This window comes from Pelodiscus sinensis, chromosome 8 (genome assembly GCF_052426305.1).
Source record: "Pelodiscus sinensis isolate ZL-2025 chromosome 8, ASM5242630v1, whole genome shotgun sequence".
NCBI lineage: Eukaryota > Metazoa > Chordata > Testudines > Trionychidae > Pelodiscus > Pelodiscus sinensis.
In genome coordinates this window covers 13395218-13416718 of record NC_143059.1, presented here as the reverse complement: position 1 = coordinate 13416718, position 21501 = coordinate 13395218, and the positions used below count along the sequence as shown (strand labels likewise).

The 21501-nt window shown below is 42.7% G+C and overlaps 1 protein-coding gene across 2 annotated transcripts in view; it reads left to right on the top strand.

Moving 5' to 3' along the window:
- The window catches only part of LOC102453683 (rap1 GTPase-GDP dissociation stimulator 1-like), a 31020-nt gene extending 11471 nt beyond the window's left edge, over nt 1-19549 (top strand). For both annotated transcript variants that reach the window (XM_089780061.1, XM_075935623.2), the window contains 6 exons: nt 3510-3644; nt 8557-8682; nt 14371-14510; nt 15574-15700; nt 17517-17645; nt 18942-19549. In XM_089780061.1, the coding sequence (XP_089636187.1) occupies nt 3510-3644; nt 8557-8682; nt 14371-14510; nt 15574-15700; nt 17517-17645; nt 18942-19093 (809 nt within the window). In that variant the 3' untranslated portion in view covers nt 19094-19549. The remainder of the gene's footprint in view (nt 1-3509; nt 3645-8556; nt 8683-14370; nt 14511-15573; nt 15701-17516; nt 17646-18941) is intronic.
- The last annotated feature ends 1952 nt before the right edge of the window (nt 19550-21501 follow it).

Sequence of the window (21501 nt, the reverse complement as noted above, 5' to 3'; positions counted from 1 at the left end):
GCTGTGAATAGTTAGGCCTCAGTCAGTGTGGGCCTCAGAAGAACACCATTAACCCAGAGGGGATTTTGTAATTAGGATTGCCAGGTGTCCGGTTTTGAATCAGACAGTCCAGTATTTGAGCTTTCTGTTCAGGAAACAAATTGAGAAAATATAAATGAGAAAATATAAATATCCGGTATTTTCTAAACAAGATGTAATATAGATTGTGATGTAATGTCAAGTGTGTCCAGTATTTTTGTTCAAACTATCTGGCAACCCTATTTGTAATGCAGCTAAAATCCAAAAGAATTCCTGCATCTTGTGGGTAGTTATAATAAAATAGCTGAGTAGTTCTACTGGAAGAGCTCATGGAGATGACCAGTCATTTTAACCAATGAGATAACCTCAACTATTTTTTGGCTCTCTCTCTCTCTCTCAGACACACACACACACACACACACACACACACACACACACACACACACACACACACACTCTTGATTTTATTTTGACTAGCACTGAACACTGTAAATCATTGCTCACTGGAAACCTCCTCTATGCCCTTAAAAACTTGCTAGCATAGGTTTAATGTTGGGCTGAATTACTTTTTTTTTTAATTCCTTCTCCTGCTGTGCCGTAGTCCCCTCCCCCCCCCCCCCCCGGTTCACCCCTCCCATTAGACATGTAGAAATGACTAATCTCTGTCAGGCCCTCGGTCTGTGCTTTTGATGTATGCACAGCCTCTAATCTAAGTGAAGAAATTTTGTGGCTATCTGATTGCAGTGCTAAGGGACTTTTGATGAGGCAGTAAAAAGATGACAGCTTTTGCAGATGAGAAAATAGCTGTTCCCAGCCAGTTTTAACAGTGAGCCATGATATTGAAGGTGCACACAAGGCTGCAACCAGACAGGCAAAAATCCATAGAAAGAAAGAGCCACTTGGGAGCTTTGTGACAATCAGAAAAAGATGGCCACTACAGGAACTGTGGCTATTTGTATATTACTATGAAAGGAAGGGTATTCTCATTCTCTCTCACGCACTCTCATTTATGTATTTGTTTAAAAGAACTCTGACTTCCATTGAACTACTTTAGTACAGACTTGAGCCTATTAAAACCCTCTCATACTATATATTGTGTCTGTAAAATTCTGTCATACAAAACCTTTATCTTATTTCCAGAAAGGTTACATAACCATCCAAAGAGACTTGTGAATTTTCTCTGGTCTCTGATCTAAAAAAGCCCAGGATCTTGCAAGGGAATAGGTTTGAGAGATCACAGACAAAATGTCACCACTAAAAGCTGCATTCATGAATGGAAATTTACAGATTTTTCTTCAATAAAATTTGCAAAATGGCAAGGAATGTCAGTTTTCACACAAAGCACACATTTAAATGTCACAACCATTTGACAAGTTTCAACTGAGCTATGTAACAGAAAGGGAAAAAACAGTTTAGCTGAAATGCAGCAGTAATAATGGTGCTAGAGACACACATCAAAAAGGAACCTAGGAAAAGAACCTTGAATCCCTCAGCACAGACCAGAAAGAGCTAGACACTGCAGTTTAAAAGGTGTGGAAGCAATTAAAGGAAGTCAACCCCCTGCCCCCCAGTTGCAGGGGGATAAATATAAATTCTAAACAAAAAAAGTTAGCTGAAATAATTTTGTTGTATGATGGATTTAAACCCTTTTTTTAGAGCCAGATCCCCATCTGGTATAGCTCCATTGAAGTGAATGGAATATCACAGATTTATAATCAGCAGAACATCTGGCCTGTGCTACACAATATTCAATTCTCTTTCCCATATTTTACCCATCAGAGTTTACATTAAAAGGGAAGCATTGCTCTGACTAATGATGTACATTGATATCAGAAAAGTTTTTTTCCCCTCTGAGCCAATAATTATACTGTACAAGAGAAAAATATTTGTCGTTGGCCTCTAGAGGCACTCGACTGCACCAAAGGACATGCAACCCCACAACACTTTCTTGGAGAAGGATATCCTGGCCACACAAGAATTAAAGGAAGACAAGGATTAAGAAAATATAAACATGAAGGAACAAAAGGAGAGCGCAACTTCATGTCTATCTTCTGTGGGAGGCTGCATTAGCTGAGATAACAAAAGGGTTCTTAGAAATAAAAGGCATATGTAGTAGGATTTCAGGCCAACGGGCATAGGTGGTGGGAGAAGGCCCAGCTGGGGTAGGCAACCCTCAAATCTGCCCTTTCAACCTCAGGCTCTTTCTTCCACCAGAGCTCCCACCCCTTCAGCAACTTTCCCTTCTGTAGCCAAGCCCTGCCTAACCCCTGCCCTGAAGCCCAATCCTTCCTAGCCAGCAGAAAGCCTGAGGCTGCTGTGCTCCGGCCTCAGGCCTCCCCGGCTGTCAGGGACATAGGCAATTTTGGAAGGCCTTCCCTTGCCTACATTACCTGCCTCCCAGCCAAAGGGGCAGCCTAAATTGGGAGTTAGCCGTTGCTAAATTGTAGGGTTGGCATAGGAGACAGGAGCCTGCCCTACACCATTGGTCCCAACCCAGAAGCCTGTCCAGCCAGTGTTCCAGGTTTCAGCTTCCATAACAGCCAATGCATTCCATGGGCTGCTGTCCATCCTTGGCTTTGAATCCTTTCGTCCTTCAGGAGGAGCAGTTTCCCATTCCCTCATTCTCTGTGGGCAGCTGGCATACCCCCGTGGATCCAGCCTGTTTGGTCCCTGTAGCATACATCCATTCTCCTCCTCAGTCAGCACAGAGGGAGCTAAGCTGCTTCCTTTTATATGCTCCCTTCACCCCAAGCATGTCCAGCAAGGGCAAGAGGGCATGGCCTCCCAGGCCAAAAGTGTGTGGTTAACCCTTTCTGGGCTACCACAGATGGTATTATGGAGAAAGGGCCATACAAATCAGGGATTTCTTGGGACTGATTATTTTGCTCTGACTCTCACCACTCTTCAACAGGTAAGTCATTACGTCAATGGGGATTTCACCAGTGTATTAAATGTAAGAAGAGAATTTGGTCCCTTACACCAAGGAGGCCAAAGTAACAAGGGACCTAATTGTCCTCTCGCACCAGTAAATCAACAGGAATTCCCCTGAAGCTAGTAGAGTTGTAGCCGTATCAAATCAGTGTTAGTGAGCCTGTTAGTTATTCGGTGCCTCCACAGTAGCAGAGAATGATATTAAAGCTGCCCTAATGGGGCAGCAAAGAATTTCACCATCATGGAATTAGGGCTTGCTGGAGTGTAAACAGCAGTCAACTGGCAGAGTCCAAAGCCCGAGCCAGCTGTTTTAGCTGGCGGAAGTTAATTTGTGCTGGAAGCACGCTCAGGGCAGGTATAAAGGTAGCTGAAGGCCACCTTTGCTGAACACACTGTGCAGCTGAGGATTGCTATTGCCCTGGCTAAAAGGTGATCCCTGTTGCACCACAAAACAGCCAGGCTAATAGTTCCTGGTGTTCCCCAGTGGAACACGGGGGGGTACAATATTTATTGCTGGCTCAGCTCTCCCCCTGAATGCATGTTTTCCCCTCTTTCTTAAGACAGTAACTGCGTACGGATGGTGCAACTGGGAGTGGTACTTCAGCTGTTGGATCTCTTAGAGCAACATGTGGAAAATGGGGATGTTTCCGTTCAACATGCTGCACTCAGTGCCCTTCGAAACCTTGCTATCCCAGGTACACTGCTGGCAAACAATTTCCTATTCATACACTACTGTGTCCATGGGACCAGGGGGTGGAGGTGGGGGCGGGGGGGGAGAGCACAGTTGAACGCCAAGCATAGATCCACTGCAATCACAGATTCTGGTGCCTTTTCAGATTGACCGGCACCTGAGCTTTTTTCCCCACAAAGTAACTCATGCATGTGAATAGCTCATTGGGATTACTCATGCACAGAAAGTTAAGAAGCTTGAAATTATTTACAGGGGTCTAATTAGTCACCCCTGAAATGGCTTACCATTGTGAAACGAAGAACAGTAGATACTCTTTAAGCAGCACAGGGGACAGAAAGGAATATCACATCTCTTCAAGGGATTTTACAGAACTGCTCTTCTCCTTTGAAGCCAATGCTAATTTAGAATGAGCTAAAATTCAACTAGTATGTTGCAGTGTAAAGTTTTTGCTCTTGGCACTGTTAATAAACACATCAGGACGTTGGTTCTATGCCTCATTTCATGTTAAATGCAGCCCTGCTGTCTAGGAGTGCAAGTGAGAGCAGAAATTAATTTGTCTGAGCACTTCTAACAGTACAGTGCTACCCACAATCATATTGGAGCATTGATTTAGTACTGGCTCAGAGGAAAGCTTGCCAACTCTCATGCCACAATCTGCTGCAACACCTTTGGAGGTCTCCTCTCAGTACTAAAGTGACCAGGTTGGTTAATTGGTCTGAGCACAAAATGATGACTTTATACAATAAACATTTCCAAGTGTTTGTCAAAATAAAGCAAAATTAGTAGCAGGAAATGTATTTGTAGCCTTCTCTTCTGGTTTAATAGCTAGAGCTTTTGTTTCTTCTCCACTACCTCCTTCAATATTTAGATTTAAAGTTGGGTACTCTGGTAAACTGGAGCCTGTAATCAAACTCATGTGATAAAGTTGGCCATAATGAGTGTGTATTAAAAAAAGAAAAAACAGAGTCCTGTGGCACTTTATAGACTAACAGATTTATTGGAGCATAAGCTATCGTGGGCAAAGACCCACTTCATCAGATGCATGAGGGTCTTTGCCCACATAAGCTTATGCTCCAATAAATCTGCTAGGGTTTGTTTACACTGCAGTCCTCTTACAAGAGAGGAATGCAAATGCAGCTGAGAGAAAGTGCAAATGAAGTGCAGATTTGAATTTCCCATGCTTCATTTGCATAATTGCATTCAGGCGCTATTTCGAAATACCCCATTTTGAAAAAAGAAATGCTGTCTAGACATGTTTATTTAGAAGGAAAACCCTTCTTTCAAAATTACCCTTAAACCTCATTTTATAAGGTGTAAGGGTAATTTCGAAAGAAGGGTTTTCTTTTGAAATAACTGCATCTAGACAGCTTTTAGGGCTATATTTAACCAAATTCAGGATGTCTAAAAGTTGTCTGACAATTTTGTTCAGAAAAAAATAAAATGGAAACTTTTCAATACTGTTGAAACATTCCATTTTGACATCTTTGGAACTCCCAGTTTCAATTTGTTGTTAGAATTTTCCAAAACAGTTTATAAAAGAGAAGAAATCCAAATTAAAGATTTTGATCAAAATAATGTTTTGAAGAATTTCATTATTTGCTTTAAATCCATTTTGGAACAGATGTTTTTAAAATAATGGAATTTCCCACAGATCTATATTAACCTGTGTTTCCTTCACCTGAACAATCTGTCATTTCATGTAACATGGCTTTTACTGCAAAATAGCTTTAGTTACCAGTGCACAAGATGCCCATGCTATGCAGCTCTGTAAATCCCAGACAAGTCATATTTCTGTCTCCCTACACTGAAGCTCATGTGATGCAGGAGAAGGACGTATAGTTAAAATCAAGGAAGGTGTTTTATTAGTCATAACCAGTATTCCCTCTAATCTTTTCCATGCATGCGTAGCAGGGGTGGGTAACCACAGGCCCGGGGGCTGGATGTGGCCCCTGGCTTGTCTAGATCCGACTCCCAAGGCTCAGGGCTCCACCCCGAGCATTGGGAGCCTGCGCTGGTGCTACAGCTCCCGTCACCCCCCATGTGGCTGGAGCACACAAAATCTACTCGCCCCACCCCCCAAACTCTGGTGGGCAAGGGGAACGTTTCTTGTTTATTTGCTTCTCACTTTTGTGCAGTCCCCGACTGATTTTATTGTGGGTCAGCAGCTTCCGATCCAGAAAACGTTCCTCAGCTCTGATGTGTAGAATAATTTGTTACGTTCGTCAAGGCACATGGGAAAGTGCACCATCAGTAGAAACAAAACCCAGCTGGAGGCACTCTGCAAAGCAGCTGGGTGGCAGCTGAATTTCGCCTGAATGGCCACATAAGCACATAGTTTACATGGAAGCCTGGTCATAACCTGGAATTAACAGATGACTGAGCACTCCATCTGGTTTCTTAAGTGCTGGCTAGCACAGAAACGCTGAGAATACCCATGCCTTTATACAGAAAAAATTAATACGCTGTTCTGCCAACTCTGCCTTTGCATGTGACCTAATCTAAAGTTTCCACTCTCCAATTCCTGGAGTGCCTTAATGCTGACTTTCCACGGCCTCTCTGCTTGACTTTAACCAGGAACCTGACCCTTTTGGTGGCTCAGGCTCTTTGGATCATGTGAACAGGCCCTGGGTTGGCAGTGCCAGTACCTATCCTCCAGCTACTCTTAAAAAAGCTCTTTCCAAGGATCTTTGTGGCACCTTTCCTCTGTTCTGCATGACATACAGTAGCACAGGGTAGACTCTACAAAACAACTGAACTTGGAAAACAAATGTTACAGCTGCAGTCTCTGGGAGGAAATTGACCAGCTGTTGAAGCAGTGCAAAGCAATACTACCCAACACTTTCAGCTGGGAAGGGGAAAAACAATACTTGATCCAGCTGAAAGTGAGGGAAAGTTAGGTAGACTGGGTGTAAATACCTGCATTAGAACATAGGGTGAGCTTTTTAAATGTGCCCAAGATGCTCAACTGCCATTGATTTTATTCTTGTGCTATGGGGTCTTTACTGATCACATGTAGCAAGGATGATTAATCTCTCATTTGGAAGATCATACTGCCAGTGCTCCATTCTCTTTAGCAGCACAGTGGGATATTGGTACAAGAGAGCCCTTCCCCCTGTAGTGAATCCCAATTCCACTTTCAATAGTACAGTATCTAAGTCTTCCTTAGAGGTCCCTTCAGCAAGCAATGAATGACCCAGACCTTGCATAGTTGGTAGGGTCTATCAGGCTCACCCAAAAAGGTGCAGGCTACAAGCTGCAGTTCAAGTCCTCCTATATCTTTCCTTGCTAAGGTAAACCAAATGCCAGTCAATCTCAATGGCGTGTGCTGTTGTGCTTTAATGTGCTGAACTATGTTATCAGATATCTGTGCATTGATGTCGAGTCTAATTTAATTTTGGTAATCTTTGTTGTTCAAATATCTATTACGAGCATAGCATGCACTTTTGAAGTGTGAGGGTTTTTTTAAAATAGGAAACTAACAAGCTGTGCATCAGAACATGAAAAAGGGAAAACCATGGATGGGGGATAGATCAAGAAATCTATCAATTGCCATTGGATACATGAAAGGAACTAATGAAAGCAACTGGAGAATTTTAAAAGAAAGAAAAGCCACACATAACTTACAGAAGCAGTAATGCAGGGAGCATAGCACTTGTAAATTCTGTGAAATCCTATTCACATCCCAGGTCTTTACTAGCCATCAGTAAAGTAAATCTCAAACTGTGGAGATTATCAGCAGAGACCTCCTACTAAAGACATACTCCCCCTCAGCATTCATGCTGAACAGGTTCATCCTATGGTCTCATGATAGGCTATACCATTAAAGGGTCATATAATAAAACTGCAAGGGAAGTCAAATTGAATGCAAGGTAGAAATCAATTAGATGCCTTGTAAAACTTACGGGTGGGCACAAGAGGTTTCTTTAATTGATTCAAACTAAATAGTGCTGAAGGGGATTGTCTGGTGAATTCTACTCCACTCAAGTTACTGGGGTTTGAAGCTCGTGCTACCGGAACCTAAGGAAATTACAAAACAAGGTAATTAGTGGTGTCAGTTTCTCAGTATGCCTGCAAGATTGGTAAGAAAGAGACAGTAGGATTCTTGCCTGATACAGTTGCCCCAGGAAAGACAGAAACATGCAGAAGAGAAGGATAAAATTATTTTGGAGGAAGCCGACTTTGGCAGCTGAGTTAAGCAGCATTCGGTTAAGCAACTGAGTTAAGCTTTTTCCAGAGAAGTTTCAGACCATTAATTTCTGCACTAAAGAGTGGGGGTAGAGAAACAGGATTAAGGAGAGAAGGAGCGCACAGAAGCAAAGAAGCATCAAATACAAAGACACTTCACCCTCACTATTCCTGTGATGTGTATAGTTCAGTATGGGTACATCTAAACTGCAATGCTATTTTGGATACTGAAGTATCCCAAAATAGCTATCTCCCGTCTTCTCAGCAAGCCCATTATTTCGGGCTCACTATTCTGATGTGCCTGTAAACCTCATTCTATGAGAAGACAGACACATTTCAGAATAGCACTATATTTAGAAATTTGGCACTGTGTAGAGTAGACAGTACCAAATGACTAAATAAGCTTTTTCGAAATAGCATTAAAATAAGATGCACAATTTGCGAAGCTCAAATTGCATATCTTATTTTGAGTTACAGTGCAGTGTAGACGCACCCTATAAGACCAAAAGATTCTGATCTTTAGGGTGCTTATATCCACCCAGTTAGACCATTATAGTCTTACCCCTTGACAATGTTCAGTAACCATAGGAAAATCATCTGTTACACAGTCAGCTGAATATATCCAACTGTCCTTATCTAGGTACTTGTAGAGTCTTCATAATTTTGAGCTACAAGTTCACGTTCTCCAATCTCCAAAATGATTAAGTTCTCTCTCTGGTTCCATTTTTTAGTTGCCAACAAGGTTCAGATGCTGGAGGAAGGCGTGGCAGAGCGGATCCAGATGCTTTTGAGATCAGAGATGGCACCGGTGCAGTTTAAACTTCTTGGAACACTGCGAATGTTAATAGACGGCCAAGGTAGAGAATTGCTCAGCCAAGACTAATGTCACTTTGAACTATTTTGCAAGCTAGGAGTGAAAGGGAAAATATACTTTGGAAATGTGGGAAAATAAGCCAAATGCTTGGCAGACAATTACTCTAAACCATCAGAGTAAAAAGAGCAGAGAATTTTGCCAGTGCATCATATTCACTAGACCAAAAATCTCAAGCATCAAGACAGTAACAGATGAGCTATGGAGAGGCCTGAACAAAGAAGCTGTAAAAATCTAATGGAGAAAGCTAAGGCCTGAACAAGAGTTCTTTAATGGAGCTACACCAGCAGAAAGTTAGCATAATGATAGGAAGAATCAGGTCAAAAATGTCTAATCTCACAATTTAAAAATGAGTAGCCCTAAAAATTGGGGAATATATTTCTACTGCTCTAAAACATTTCTGTACACTCCCGCTTCTTACAGGCTTATCCTACATCCTGCAAGTCTGGCTGCAAATCTTAACAAGTCCTGAAACTTTTATGGGGCATTGCAACAGGATGATACCGTGTGCTTCAGTTGCATGTTTAGGAGCCCAAATCCTACACTTGGCTACACAGATGGGCAGGAAGTATGATAATACTCATTTTATGCATCTACCTGCCCTTTTGAGAGCCAAACTGCAGGAATGGGGGGCTCAGCGTATGTGTCAAGTTTGAAAATTGTGCTCTCCATTTACCATAGTATCTTGATTCATCCTGACAAACTAATGTCCTACCAGAGCATAATGGCATGAGAAAGCAAACCCCATGGTCTTGTGATGCAATAGCTTAGTTATTTCAGCACATGTAAGTAGCTAAGCTAGAACAATATTCCTCAGAGTTGTGTGTCAGGTTTAAGGACTAGAAGAAGGGGGAAAAAAATGCAGAAAACTGAGAGATGGATTCCCATTTTACAACTGGCATATGCACATAAGGTCATAGCTCTCATGGATCCATCAGCTCTGTACCGAAAACCAAGGGCTGATTCTCTACTGCCTTATCCTATGGAATCACATAAAACTCCATAGGTTTTGTTTGGCAGCAATTTGCATTCATTTTGTAAAAGCACACACAAGATACAAGGCGATGGAGAATCAGGCCTAGAACCAGCATGATCAGAACAAAAATCTTTAATTCAATGGAAAGTTTCTATTTGCATTTCACCATAGTAGATGGATGATACTGCATATGACAAGGCAGCGTAGCAGCTTAGCATAATAAAACAATTTTTCCTTCTAGTGCTTTGGAGAGCATTATTAAAATATTCAGCCTGTCATGATTATTTGGAGAATTTTAAAGATGACAACTTCAGAGTTGAGGAAAGGCATCAGAGAGTATTCTTCCAAAATGAGGAAACATTAGGATAAGCCAGCCTTGAATTACAAAATGCTAAGAGGCTGCTTCTACCCTTGCTCACATTGGTTGTAGGCCGATGAGATTCCAGTGACTTTGGTTACATTATTTTAGAGTTACATTGGTATAAATGAGATCCAAAATCAGCCCCCGCGAAACACCAATCTCTAACACAAGAATCTTTTTTCTGAATTTTGTAGAACATTGTAGTGTAGAGTAGGAAAAATATAACATGCTATTTAAGTTTCATACTTCCATGGCAGGAACTGCAGAAGCCACCCATCTTTAATTGCCTTCTGTTCTATATACCCATGAGCCAACATTGACCTTAATTAACTCCACATGAAACACTCTCATGAACATGTGTCTACTAACAAGTCCCTACTACATTAGTTAATTGTATTATCTAGTGTAAATTCATTACTCTGACAACGGCTGGGCATGCTGATGCCTGAAGAATGGAGAGAGGCATGTTTCTCGCTAATTATAGCAATCTAATCTAGATGCCTTTGTGCTTATTGCTTTCAACATCACACTACCTAAAAGGAGGCACTTCCCAGTAGTTTCTTGTTTCCCCAAAGTACTGCCAATGGAGCCACACTGATGGATTTATGCATCTAGCCACATGAGCTTTTTAAGCAATATTTGGAAGTGGGCACAATTCACTCAAGGCCTACATTTCATACGCTGAAGACAAAGATGTCTTTCCTTCTAAACACCATGGCTACGTCTACACTGGCATGATTTTCCGGAAATGCTTTTAACAGAAAAGTTTTCCGTTAAAAGCATTTTCGGAAAAGCGAATCTAGATTGGCAGGACACTTTTCTGCAAAAGCACTTTTTGCGGAAAAGCGTCCGTGGCCAATCTAGACGTGCTTTTCCGCAAAAAAGCCCCGATCGCCATTTTCACGATCGGGGCTTTTTTGCAGAAAACAAATCTCTGTTGTCTACACTGGCCCTTTTGCGCAAAAGTTTTTCAGAAAAAGACTTTTGCCCGAATGGGAGCAGCATAGTATTTCCGCAAAAGCACTGACAATCTTACATGAGATCGTCAGTGCTTTTGCGGAAATTCAAGCGGCCAGTGTAGGCTGCTTTTCCGGAAAAAGTGGCCAGTTTAGACACAGCCCATCTCATTAGACTTGGGCTTAGAGAGTTTTATTGCCAGCAGAGCCAACCGAAAGTCCATCTGGACAAGAAACTAAGTCCTAGCCTCTGCTTTGAGCAAGCTTCTAACCTGGCTTTGCGTGCCAATATGGCAATAAGGAAAACTGTCTGGACTCTAACTGCACTGATTTCGCTGATCGGTTGAGACAAACCGTTCTGACCTCAAAGCCACAGGCATTCTCTCATGTGAGGTGACTTGTGGTGGGAAATGAAGTCTGCCATCCTGTTGGGAGAAGAGAGCAAAGGAATGAGTAGGTGGCCTTTGGACTGCTCCTGAAGCGGAGTATCAGTTCTGCCATGCTGATGCTGCTAATCTGGCTTTGTCCTGTCCAGCTTTCCTCTGTATCCTCTGAGCTCTCTGTATTCCTGGAGAAGGTAGAGAAAGTGGAAGAAAAATATTAAATGCCCTTCCTCTTCAAGCCCCCGTAATGTTTTAAAACATGTGGATGTGGAGAACACTCTGGAGTCACCACACTCCTCTCAGACACTTTTTGAGAAGGCCTGGCAGACACTGCAGCCAAGTGCACTCTGAACAAGACATAAAAGGCACATTTCATGCACACATGAAGCAGGGAACATTGCAAGGCAAGGAGGAGCACCTCTTAATCCCTGGTTTCTTAGAGGCGTGCATTGTGACCTCATGGCAGCCAAAAAAAGTCAGCCAGCATTGCCCTCAGCCCTGAAAAGTTAAAAGAAATACATCCAGCTTTAAAATCAACTGACTCTCAAATTACAAGCTAGCGCTCAAGATTAAGACAAGTCTGTTCTAGGACCACTCTAGCTGGAGTTGGAGTGTTAGGGGAGGTTGGGTAGCTATAAACTTTAGCTACAGGGCACAGGTGATTGTGCACCCCTTCCTATTAATTACGGCCCTAAAAGCTTCAGTGGCTACATGGATGAGCTCTCTGAAGCTTAGAAGAGGTGAAGAAATTTGCATTTTATCTCTAGCTTCTATTTCCCCCCTCCTAAAAACACACACCTCCAAGTTTAACTCCGGGAGTTTATTTATGGATCCTGATCCTACAAAGCACTGAATGCCCTCGACTCCTATAGTGTGTGGTAGGGACTGAGGCAATAAACAGCTGCCAGGTGGCTCCCAGACCTCCACAGGAATGCTCCCTGGACAGCATCTTATTAAGTTAGAACAAAAAACTTTATATGCCTCAGTACCCCTTTTGTCAGCACTTTTTCTTGTGCTGAGTAGCACTTTCTAGATTCTAACCATTTTTAAATCAGTAGCAGTTTGTAACAATGTGGCTTTAATGAAGTTAAATTGCAATTACATTCCTGTGGAACTGTTTGTGTTACAACCCTTTTTATCAAAGATGTTCATCAGGATCATGCATAACCTTTCTTTTGCTGTTGTCAGAACTTAAGGGTTGTGGCAGCAATTTTCTTCAGAAGCACTAGCTTCATAATTTATTGCAGACTATTAGAGGTGCATTTTCTTATAGAGGATTGTCAAGTAAGTTGTTTCTATAGGACAGCCACAAAGATTAGAATTCCTGGCATCTTGGTATCTCATGAGAAGACTCAAATGTCATAAGGAAGGATGGGCGATCAGGTTCAGACAAAATAAGAACCTTCTGCAAACATTGTTTAAAATTTGAATTGAATTTAAAAAGAAAAAGGTCTGAGGTTTGAGGAAGATTTTCCCCTCTAAGTAATTTGGAAATTCTAGGTGTGTCTCAAGTTTTAGGTAGAACTGGTTAGGAAATTTTTGACAATTCCCTTCCACACACAATGCACTGATTTGTGAAAATCTAAAATTTTTGCAAAAACATGGATTTGATGAAATTTTGTCCAGAAGTTCTCTTAGGTCTGGAATGCATATAATTAAATAACACTCCACCCACCTCCAGAAAAGCCAAAAGCTTGGCTAATCAGCTGGGCAGCATTTGAATCGTTCCTGAAAGGCCACCCAGAGTGCTCAAGCTTACAGGAACAACTGGGTTCAAGTCCTTGCTCTTGCCTGATTTAAAGCAGGATCTTGAATCTGTGTTTTCCACATCCTCTAGGCGTGCCCTAGTCACCTGGTCTACCAGTTTTGATTGGACGTACTCCTGGAGGTTTCATCACATGATCTTTGCATTTGTACAGCACCTAGGACAAAATAATTCTGGTACACGACTGGGGCTTCTAGGCACTACTACAATGCAAACAACAATTGTGCTATAAGCTCTGGCATAAAGTGAGAAACAGTCTGTATTTGAAGACCATACAGTCAAATATAGGGCAACACTCAAGGAATGGGTGCAAGAAATCGTGAGAGGGAATAGGAGAGAGACAATAAGGGTAGTTACTTATGCCATCTATAAACAGTGACAATAATAGTAATTTTCACTTCTAGGGATCGCAAAACACTTTAATTAGCTATTGTTGCAGCTTCAGGGAGCCGATACGTATTCTATTTGTTTTGCATGTACCTCAACAGACATTGATACAGCAGGGGCAGAAACTTGGTGTACTCTCCATCCCTAGAGGTTTTTAAGTCCCAGCTTGACAAAGCCCTGGCTGAAGTGATTTTGTTGGGATTGGCCCTGCTTTTAGCAAGGTGATTGGACTCACTGAGCTCCTGAGGTCTCTTCCAAACCTATGATTCTGTGGCAATTGGGGAAGAGGGGCTACAGGTTTCTGAATCATGGCCCCAACCGAGCACTGCCCTTTCCACCACAAGACCTCACCTCCCACTCACTCCTCTCTTATGGCCTGTAGAAAGTGGAAGGGCCTTCCACCTTTAAAAGTGATGGGACCGCCACCCCTTGGGGCCCCCTATTCCAGCACCCCTGTATGGATACCTTAAGTAACTTACCCAGAGGTGCACTGTAAGTCAGTGGCTAGGTCAGAAGGTCAGCAGCCATAAATTAGTGTAGCCTCATTGATTTCAACAGAGCAACAGTTTTATACCAACTGGGATTTTGCCCAAATGCCTGAAGTCCTGACTAATTCTCCTGTCCTAACACTAAACATTTAATTTCTTGGATCTTCTTATGTCTGGACTTACACATGCACTGTAGTCACAAACAGCTTGTTCATAGCGTGGGATACCACTTAAATCAAACAGCAGTCTCCTTCAGCAGAGGCAAGTCAGGACACCCGCAAGAATTCTCTTTTAGACTGAATCTTCTGTGATTCAGGCCCAGAGTAAACAACTGGACCTACCATTCTTCTGTTTTCAGCTGACACTGCAGAGATGCTGGGACAGGACCCTTTGCTGCTCAACAGACTTGTGCAATGGTGTGAGGCCCAGGAGCACGCTGGGGTTCGTGGAGAAGCAAATCGATTGCTGGCATCACTCTTGAGACACAGTAGATCCCAAGTATGAAATTACTGGTGGTATTTTTTTTTTAAGTAGTCACAAGTGCTTACTGCCAGGCTCACCCTCCTGTTGCTGTGTGGTAGCTGACAGTACACACACAGCAACAGTACACACTTTTTCATCCCATGTTGTCAACATGTCTCCACACCAGCCTGGAGGGACCCCTTTCTAGGGTTGGACAATAGATTGCAGTCCTTAGCCCCACACAGTCCTTTTCCCTGAAATTACCAATAAGGGACTCCACGCATTTGGGGGTGATTGTTTTGTGAGATGGATACCTGTCAACTGGAATGGACTTAAGTTCACCACATTAATTTCAAACATTAGTTGGTAATAACATTCAGTCACTCAGCAAGCTGAGCGGGATTTGAACCAGCAACCTAGAGGTAAAAAAGATTCCATAACTGAATACCAGTTCCTGACTTAGCCAGCAAGCAGCCTTTCTAGGCACAACCTTCTTGCATAAACATTTTACTATATTCAGACATTAAACCAATATTTAGAGGAAAAAAACATGAAAAGCAGAAAAAAAACCCAAATCTCTTTTAGAAATGCTAATGCGTTCACTTTGGCTGCCTACTCCTTGATTCTGGGAAGGATGAATGCAGGTATTTTGATGACAAAGTGCTGTTGATATGTTATCAGACATTTTGTGTCTTATGCTAAGGCTATTCTGATTGATTATACCGAAGTCTTTCAACTGTTGCTTCATTTTGAGAGTATATAAAACGGAGATACAATTTGCATAAAGTTGGATAAAACAAAAAAAAAAAAAAAAAGGAAATACCTCTACGTATTGATATTCCAGCTAAATTAATTCAAGATGGCTTTCAAGCACAGGTGAATGACTAACGCAGACAAAATTATCTCTGGCAGTGCAGGTAAAATACAAAATGTATCCAGATTAGAGCTTCAGGCATGACAGGGGAACCATTTCCAATTGCTTTAGAAACTTTCTGGGATGAAAAGTAATTCTCTTTTGTCACCTCAATGGGGTTTGTGTCTCAGCTCTTGATTTGTGATACTTTCACCTGACCCATTTCTTTTGTTTGGCTGACAACAGGAAGTGGTCAAAGCCATCCAGCAGGCACAAGGAGTGAAGCACCTGGTTTCCATGACAACAAGTGAACACGTTATCATGCAGAATGAAGCTCTGATTGCATTGGCCATAGCATCTGCTGTTAATTTAGGTATCCTCCCTCCCCCAAACTGTTGGTCTGAGTAACCATTTAAGATGTTGCTCTTGATATTAATACAAGTGTTTTATCACCCTGTAAATTTGCACAGTGATTTACAGATTTTATGTAAGTATATTCCTAGCCTTGAAAACCTTACAGTGACTTTACAGTCAACAGTACAAAAGACACATGGTTTGGGGTTTACCAATGAGAAGCAGGAAACAAGGGATTTCTTAAAGAGGTTGGTTTTAGGAAGGATTTGAGAGTAGAGGATTGTTGGTAGATGGGGACAAGAAGTTATTTGATATTCCTTGGGAAGTGGGTTAGAATACACGAAACCAAGATAAGGACAAAAGGGAGAACCAAGAAGAATAGAAAGAAGCAAGAATGTTAATGGGGAAAGGAGTATAGAGATGTTAGTGGAGTCAAAATTATAAAGGGCTTTCCTTCTTAAAGGAGAGGCAAGATGATTCAAAGGAGAAAGTAACATCAGGGTAGTGAGGAAAAGGACTCCTGGCGCATGTTTACACAGCAGCATTATTCTGAAATAACTATGCAAGTGTCCACACAGCTAGCCCCTTATTTCAAAATGATTTTGAAATAACGGGCAGCTAATTTCAGCATTTGTAAACCTCATTCCACGAGGAATAGATGCCTCTTCTGACATAGCTATTTCAGAATAGCAGTAGTGTGGACGCCCCACTGCTGCTATTTTGAAATAGCTCCTCCCATGGCCATTCAAAGTAATTACTCCCTAGTGCTTCCTGGGGCTCTAAATTGAGGTAGTGCATCCACATTAGAGAAGCCACCTTGAACTAATTTCCAGGCTTCCCTGTAGTGTAGACGTGCTATTTTGGAGTATTTCTTCTGGAACAGCATAGTCTGAAATAATCGTGCAGCGTAGACGTAGCCTGTCAAAGGCATTTGAGAACGTAGACGTGACAAGAAAAGCTGAAGAATCCTGCAGAATTAATGAAACAAATGACAATACTGACCTTGACACAATTACAGTTAATGGGCTGGATTCCTAGTAGGGCTGAACATTCATGGCTCCCATCGAATTCATCTGGATTTGCAGTTGCACAGCTTCTTTTTAAAAAAAGGGGGCTAGATATGTATTAAGCTTCATGCTCTACATCTAGGACACTAGCCTGAAGATATTACAGTCTAATCTGAAGAACAACAACTATGAGCAGCCAATATGAGTGCTAAGTTCTATCACGGACTGAGGCGCAGAAAGCAGCAGTTTTAGACATGGATCAGTACTGGTCAAGTCAGAAAAAGGTCCATATATAGGAGATTATGTCAGCTGTTTATGACGCTGAAAACATGAGGAAAGGCTACTAAAGATTGACACGTTATGAATTAAATCATGATGTAGAACAGCGGTTCTCAAACTTTTTGGGCTCCGGAGCCTTTTACAAGCGTAAACATGTATGCGGCGCCCCAGCGGTCCACTGATTGTATGTGTTGTAACTATTGATGTTTCCAGTTTGTCAATCTCGTGGAGCCCCTGGAGATGTCTTGCGGAGCCCTGGGGCTCCGTGGAGCAGTCTGAGAAATACTGATGTCGAAAATTCACGACATACAGCTGAGCTGTTTTATGGTCTGATGCTGTGAGGTGCTGAGCACTCTGAGTTTTCAATAAATTTTATGGGAGCTGGGGGTGTTCCACACCTCACAGGATTAGGTCTTATAACTGCTCTATGGGAGGTCAGCCATTTTCTTTCTAGTTTGAGAGACTTTCACTTTGCATATGCAAGTTACACAGAAATTTTTCATTTTAAACAATGAATTATTTCCATGATACATCTTATTTTATTTTCAGAAGTCATCAAAGATTCACTTCAAGAGTTGAAGCTAGTTCAAAGCTTACATAAGCTTCTACGACATGAGAGCACAGGTCCCGAGGTGAAATATAATTCAATGGGCCTACTGTGCAGCCTTCTTAATTCAGGTAATTTCACTTTAGCACTAAAAGCCTGTCCATTTCGGTTACGCAGAAGTTATGAAAACTGTGTCACGGACGTATTTTCAACTAGTTGTGAGGATGAATCTAAAGAGCGAAGTAGCAGCAGCATGTTTTTTCCTACAGTTAGGCACAGACCAGACAGCTATTCTTTCCCGCATGGGACCCCACCGGCACACTTCCTCAGTTTTGGAGCCAGCATGTACCAGCTCCCATTCCCCAAAGCAAAATGGGTACCTCAGCCTAGCAACCAATTATCTCAAGGGTTTGTTAGAGCAGCCAGATATACTGGCTTGCTGACCCCATTCTATTTCCTGGCCATGTCCCCTACACAGAGGCTTGGGAGGGCTGTAGACGAACACCTGCCATGTTGGCACCATGTTGCTTAGGGATTCCCTCATGGGGGAAAGCTGGGGAAGACTCCCAAGCTGCCTGGTTGACACAAACCGAGGGATATATATGCACTTGATCGACACAACTGTTGTTGTTCACGGGTGCCTAAATCCCACTAAGTGCTTAAAAGCCCAGCAAGTGACAGTGTGACTGCTGGAGAGTTTGCCAACATATTTCTAATTTTTTTCCTCCACATTTTTCTAAAGCAGTTCAGGGGACAAATAGGTTCCCTCTTTTAAAATGTTGTTTGTTTTTGAAACCCCAAGAATTTCCAAATTTTAAATCTATTGCCTGGGCAGACCTTTTCCATATATTATATCCCAACACACCTCATACCACCTTATGGACCCAGACTGTTGACCCATAAACTAGGTAGATCAGATCCTCTGCTACTATAAATCAACGAAGCTCTATTGATTTCAGTGAAGCTGTGCTGGTTTACTGTAGCTGGGGGATCTGACCCATAAAGATTTTCTCAGCCGTCGATTTCATTAGCACGCTACAAACATCTTTTAACTTTGATGCTGAGGTCAAATCTTCCTGATATGAAATGCTGGAGCAAAATATAAAGCACTAAGAGAGAGCAGGAGCATGTCTTTTATAATAAATTCTGAGAAATTAATATTTTACATCTAATTCTTCTGGGAAGGATGAAGTCATTGAAGATATTTAAACAGGGCAATTAACAGTTTCAAATAAATTAAATTCTTTACAAAAATCATCATCCCAAGAGAGAATCTTCCGAACTTTGTATTTAAATAAAACATAATAGAGTTAACCTGTGGCTGCAGTACATCCTTACATTGTAGTCTGTCATCCTTACATTGTCATCTCTTGTCAAGAGTATGGACTCATGCATGACATTAAAGTCCATCTTTGCCCTCCCTTCAGGTGATTTGAAACAAGAAGTAGAAAAGGACAACATTGAAGAAACCTTGGAAAAACTTTGTAGCCATAGCAATGCAAATGTGGTCAAACAGGCGGTCATGACCCTGCAGATACTGAGAGATGAGAGTCCAAACACCAGCTTCTTTTCTCCATAGCTGAAGGTGCTGCTTTCTCTGGCAGCTGGGGTATTTCAATAAAAATGTCAGCTTTTGCCAACAGCCACCATATTGATCATGTTGATGTCCACTAAATGCTATTAAACTCAGCACAGGCTACAGCGCTCATTGACATGCAACTGCACATCCCTTTGTACCTCCAGTTTACACCCACACCAGGTTACTACAAGCTGCATGTGCCCTGACAGACAAGCCAGGGGCCTAGCTACACTACAGCAGGGGCAGGAACAAGGAGCCACCTCCTTCCTGCCTAGAAACTACAATAAAAGGTCCCTGTTCTCTCTGCTTCTCCCATCCCCACTCCCTGCCCTCAGGACTAGCAGCACTAGTGGCAAAATATGCCTTCTAGCCCTCTAGAGAGACAGGTGCCACAGTTGGGCTCCCCCCAGATCCTTACCATAGTAGCCAGAGTGCACCTGTTTGCAGTATTTTCTTCACAACATGCAGAGTCCTCTGCAGAAGCAGCGTTTGCAGGAGCTCAGAGCCATGAGTCTTGTGATGGATACTGTCTGGTGATTGATGGAGCAGTTCCTACTTTCTGAGCTACTGTGTCAAAACATCTGCTGAGTCGATACACTCAGGACATGTTTTCAATTAAATATTAAATTGACATCACGTACCTTAAAAACCTGGGGGTCCCTAAGCCTTAACCAGTACCGCTGGATTAAGGCACGGATACACTCTAGAAAATTGCACATGCAAATGGTCAGTCCTAGCCCTTTGCAAGTGAAGTTATCCTGTTTCCATGCCCAATTAAAATAACAGTGCATATTAAGCAAGCATGAAGTGTTGCATACTTTTTTTCTAGCATCCCCACTGCCACTCCCCCCAAATACTTAAGTTAGCCCAGATTTTACCTGCTATCTCTGGGAGTTTTACTCAAACAAATCTTCAAGGTATTCATCAAGTTCCTAGCTATGGCTACGCTTGGAGCAGAGGGTGTGATTCCCAGCTTGCATAAATGTAATAGCACTTGCTCTCATCCAGCTAGCGGGCTAAAAATAGTGTTGCTGAGGTACCAAGTGCAGTGTTGAGTGGCAATATGGGCTAGCTGTCTTGAGCACATACTCACAGGCAGGTTTCTGTGCAGTGTGGCTAGCCTATGTCACTGCTACTTCACAACCCTATTTTTGTCAATACCCTAGCTTGATGAGCTTTAGCGTGAATATGCCATGATTAAATAGCTATTGATTGCAATAGGATGAACTTATACAGCAGTGTTTAAGGAGCACTGGGCCAACTTAAACTGGTTAGAAAAATGAAACGAGAATAAAAACATTTTCAGGTTTGTGTCACAAAGATTATGCAACTGGTCTTTTTTTCCATTAAGAAGATTCATTATTTTTCATGCTTGGTAAATTAAAAATTGACAGCTATTTCAAAACTAACGTCTCCAAAAAGAACTTTTGACGTCAACAGCTTTTGTTTAAAAACAATGCCATTGTAACAACACTCCAGTTCTGTAATTCCCTTCCACCCCTACCGGGTGGGCAGCATACTTGGTAGCCCAAGTACAAAACCTCAAGTACAGAACTCCTACTCCTAATTTAGGCTTACCGTATTTTCCGGCGTATAAGACGACTTTTGATGTTAAAAAACATCCCCCAAAAATCGGGGGTCGTCTTATACGCCGGGTATACAGCTTTGTGGCTTTGCAAAGCCTCAGGGGAAGCCGGCGGCGGGGCAGCCCAGGCGCGCCGGGGCTGTCCCGCTGCCGGGGCGTCCTCAAGAGGCTTTGCTCCCGGTGTCCCTGGTCTGCTGGAGACGGTCCCCAGCAGGCCAGAGGCACCGGGAGCAAAGCCGAAGCCGCGGCGGGGTGTCGCGCTTCTGAGGCTTTGCCAGAGCAAAGCCTCAGAAGCGCGACACCCCGCCGCCGCTTCTGCTTTGCTCCCGGTGCCTCTGGCCTGCTGGGGACCGTCTCCAGCAGACCAGGGACACCGGGAGCAAAGCCGGGGAGGCGGAGGGGCGCTGGGGTATAAGACGAAGCCCTATCTTTTAACTAAAAAAATCACATGCATTTCTCCCCCCCCCCCCCCACCCACACACACACCTTGCTGCCTCTGATACAAAGGCAGCAGCACAGGGTAGCAGGGGGCTCCCTGGGAGTGGGGCCGGAAGCACATGGGTGCTGGGCCTGCTCCCTGGGGACTATCAAATAGTTGTGCAACTGCAAAGATTTCATGTGGTTACACAACTATTCAATTACCCTGTAACTAACATCTCTGTTCTACACTATATCATCCCTCCATCAAGCTAAGCTATGCAACTTCCGCTTTGTGACTAACACAGCTGAAGTCGACATACAGCATAGAGGTGTATGGTGAGTAAGGCTGGTGGGGGCTGCACCCCCATTGACTCCGGCTACTCTTCTCATTCTAAGGGAGTAC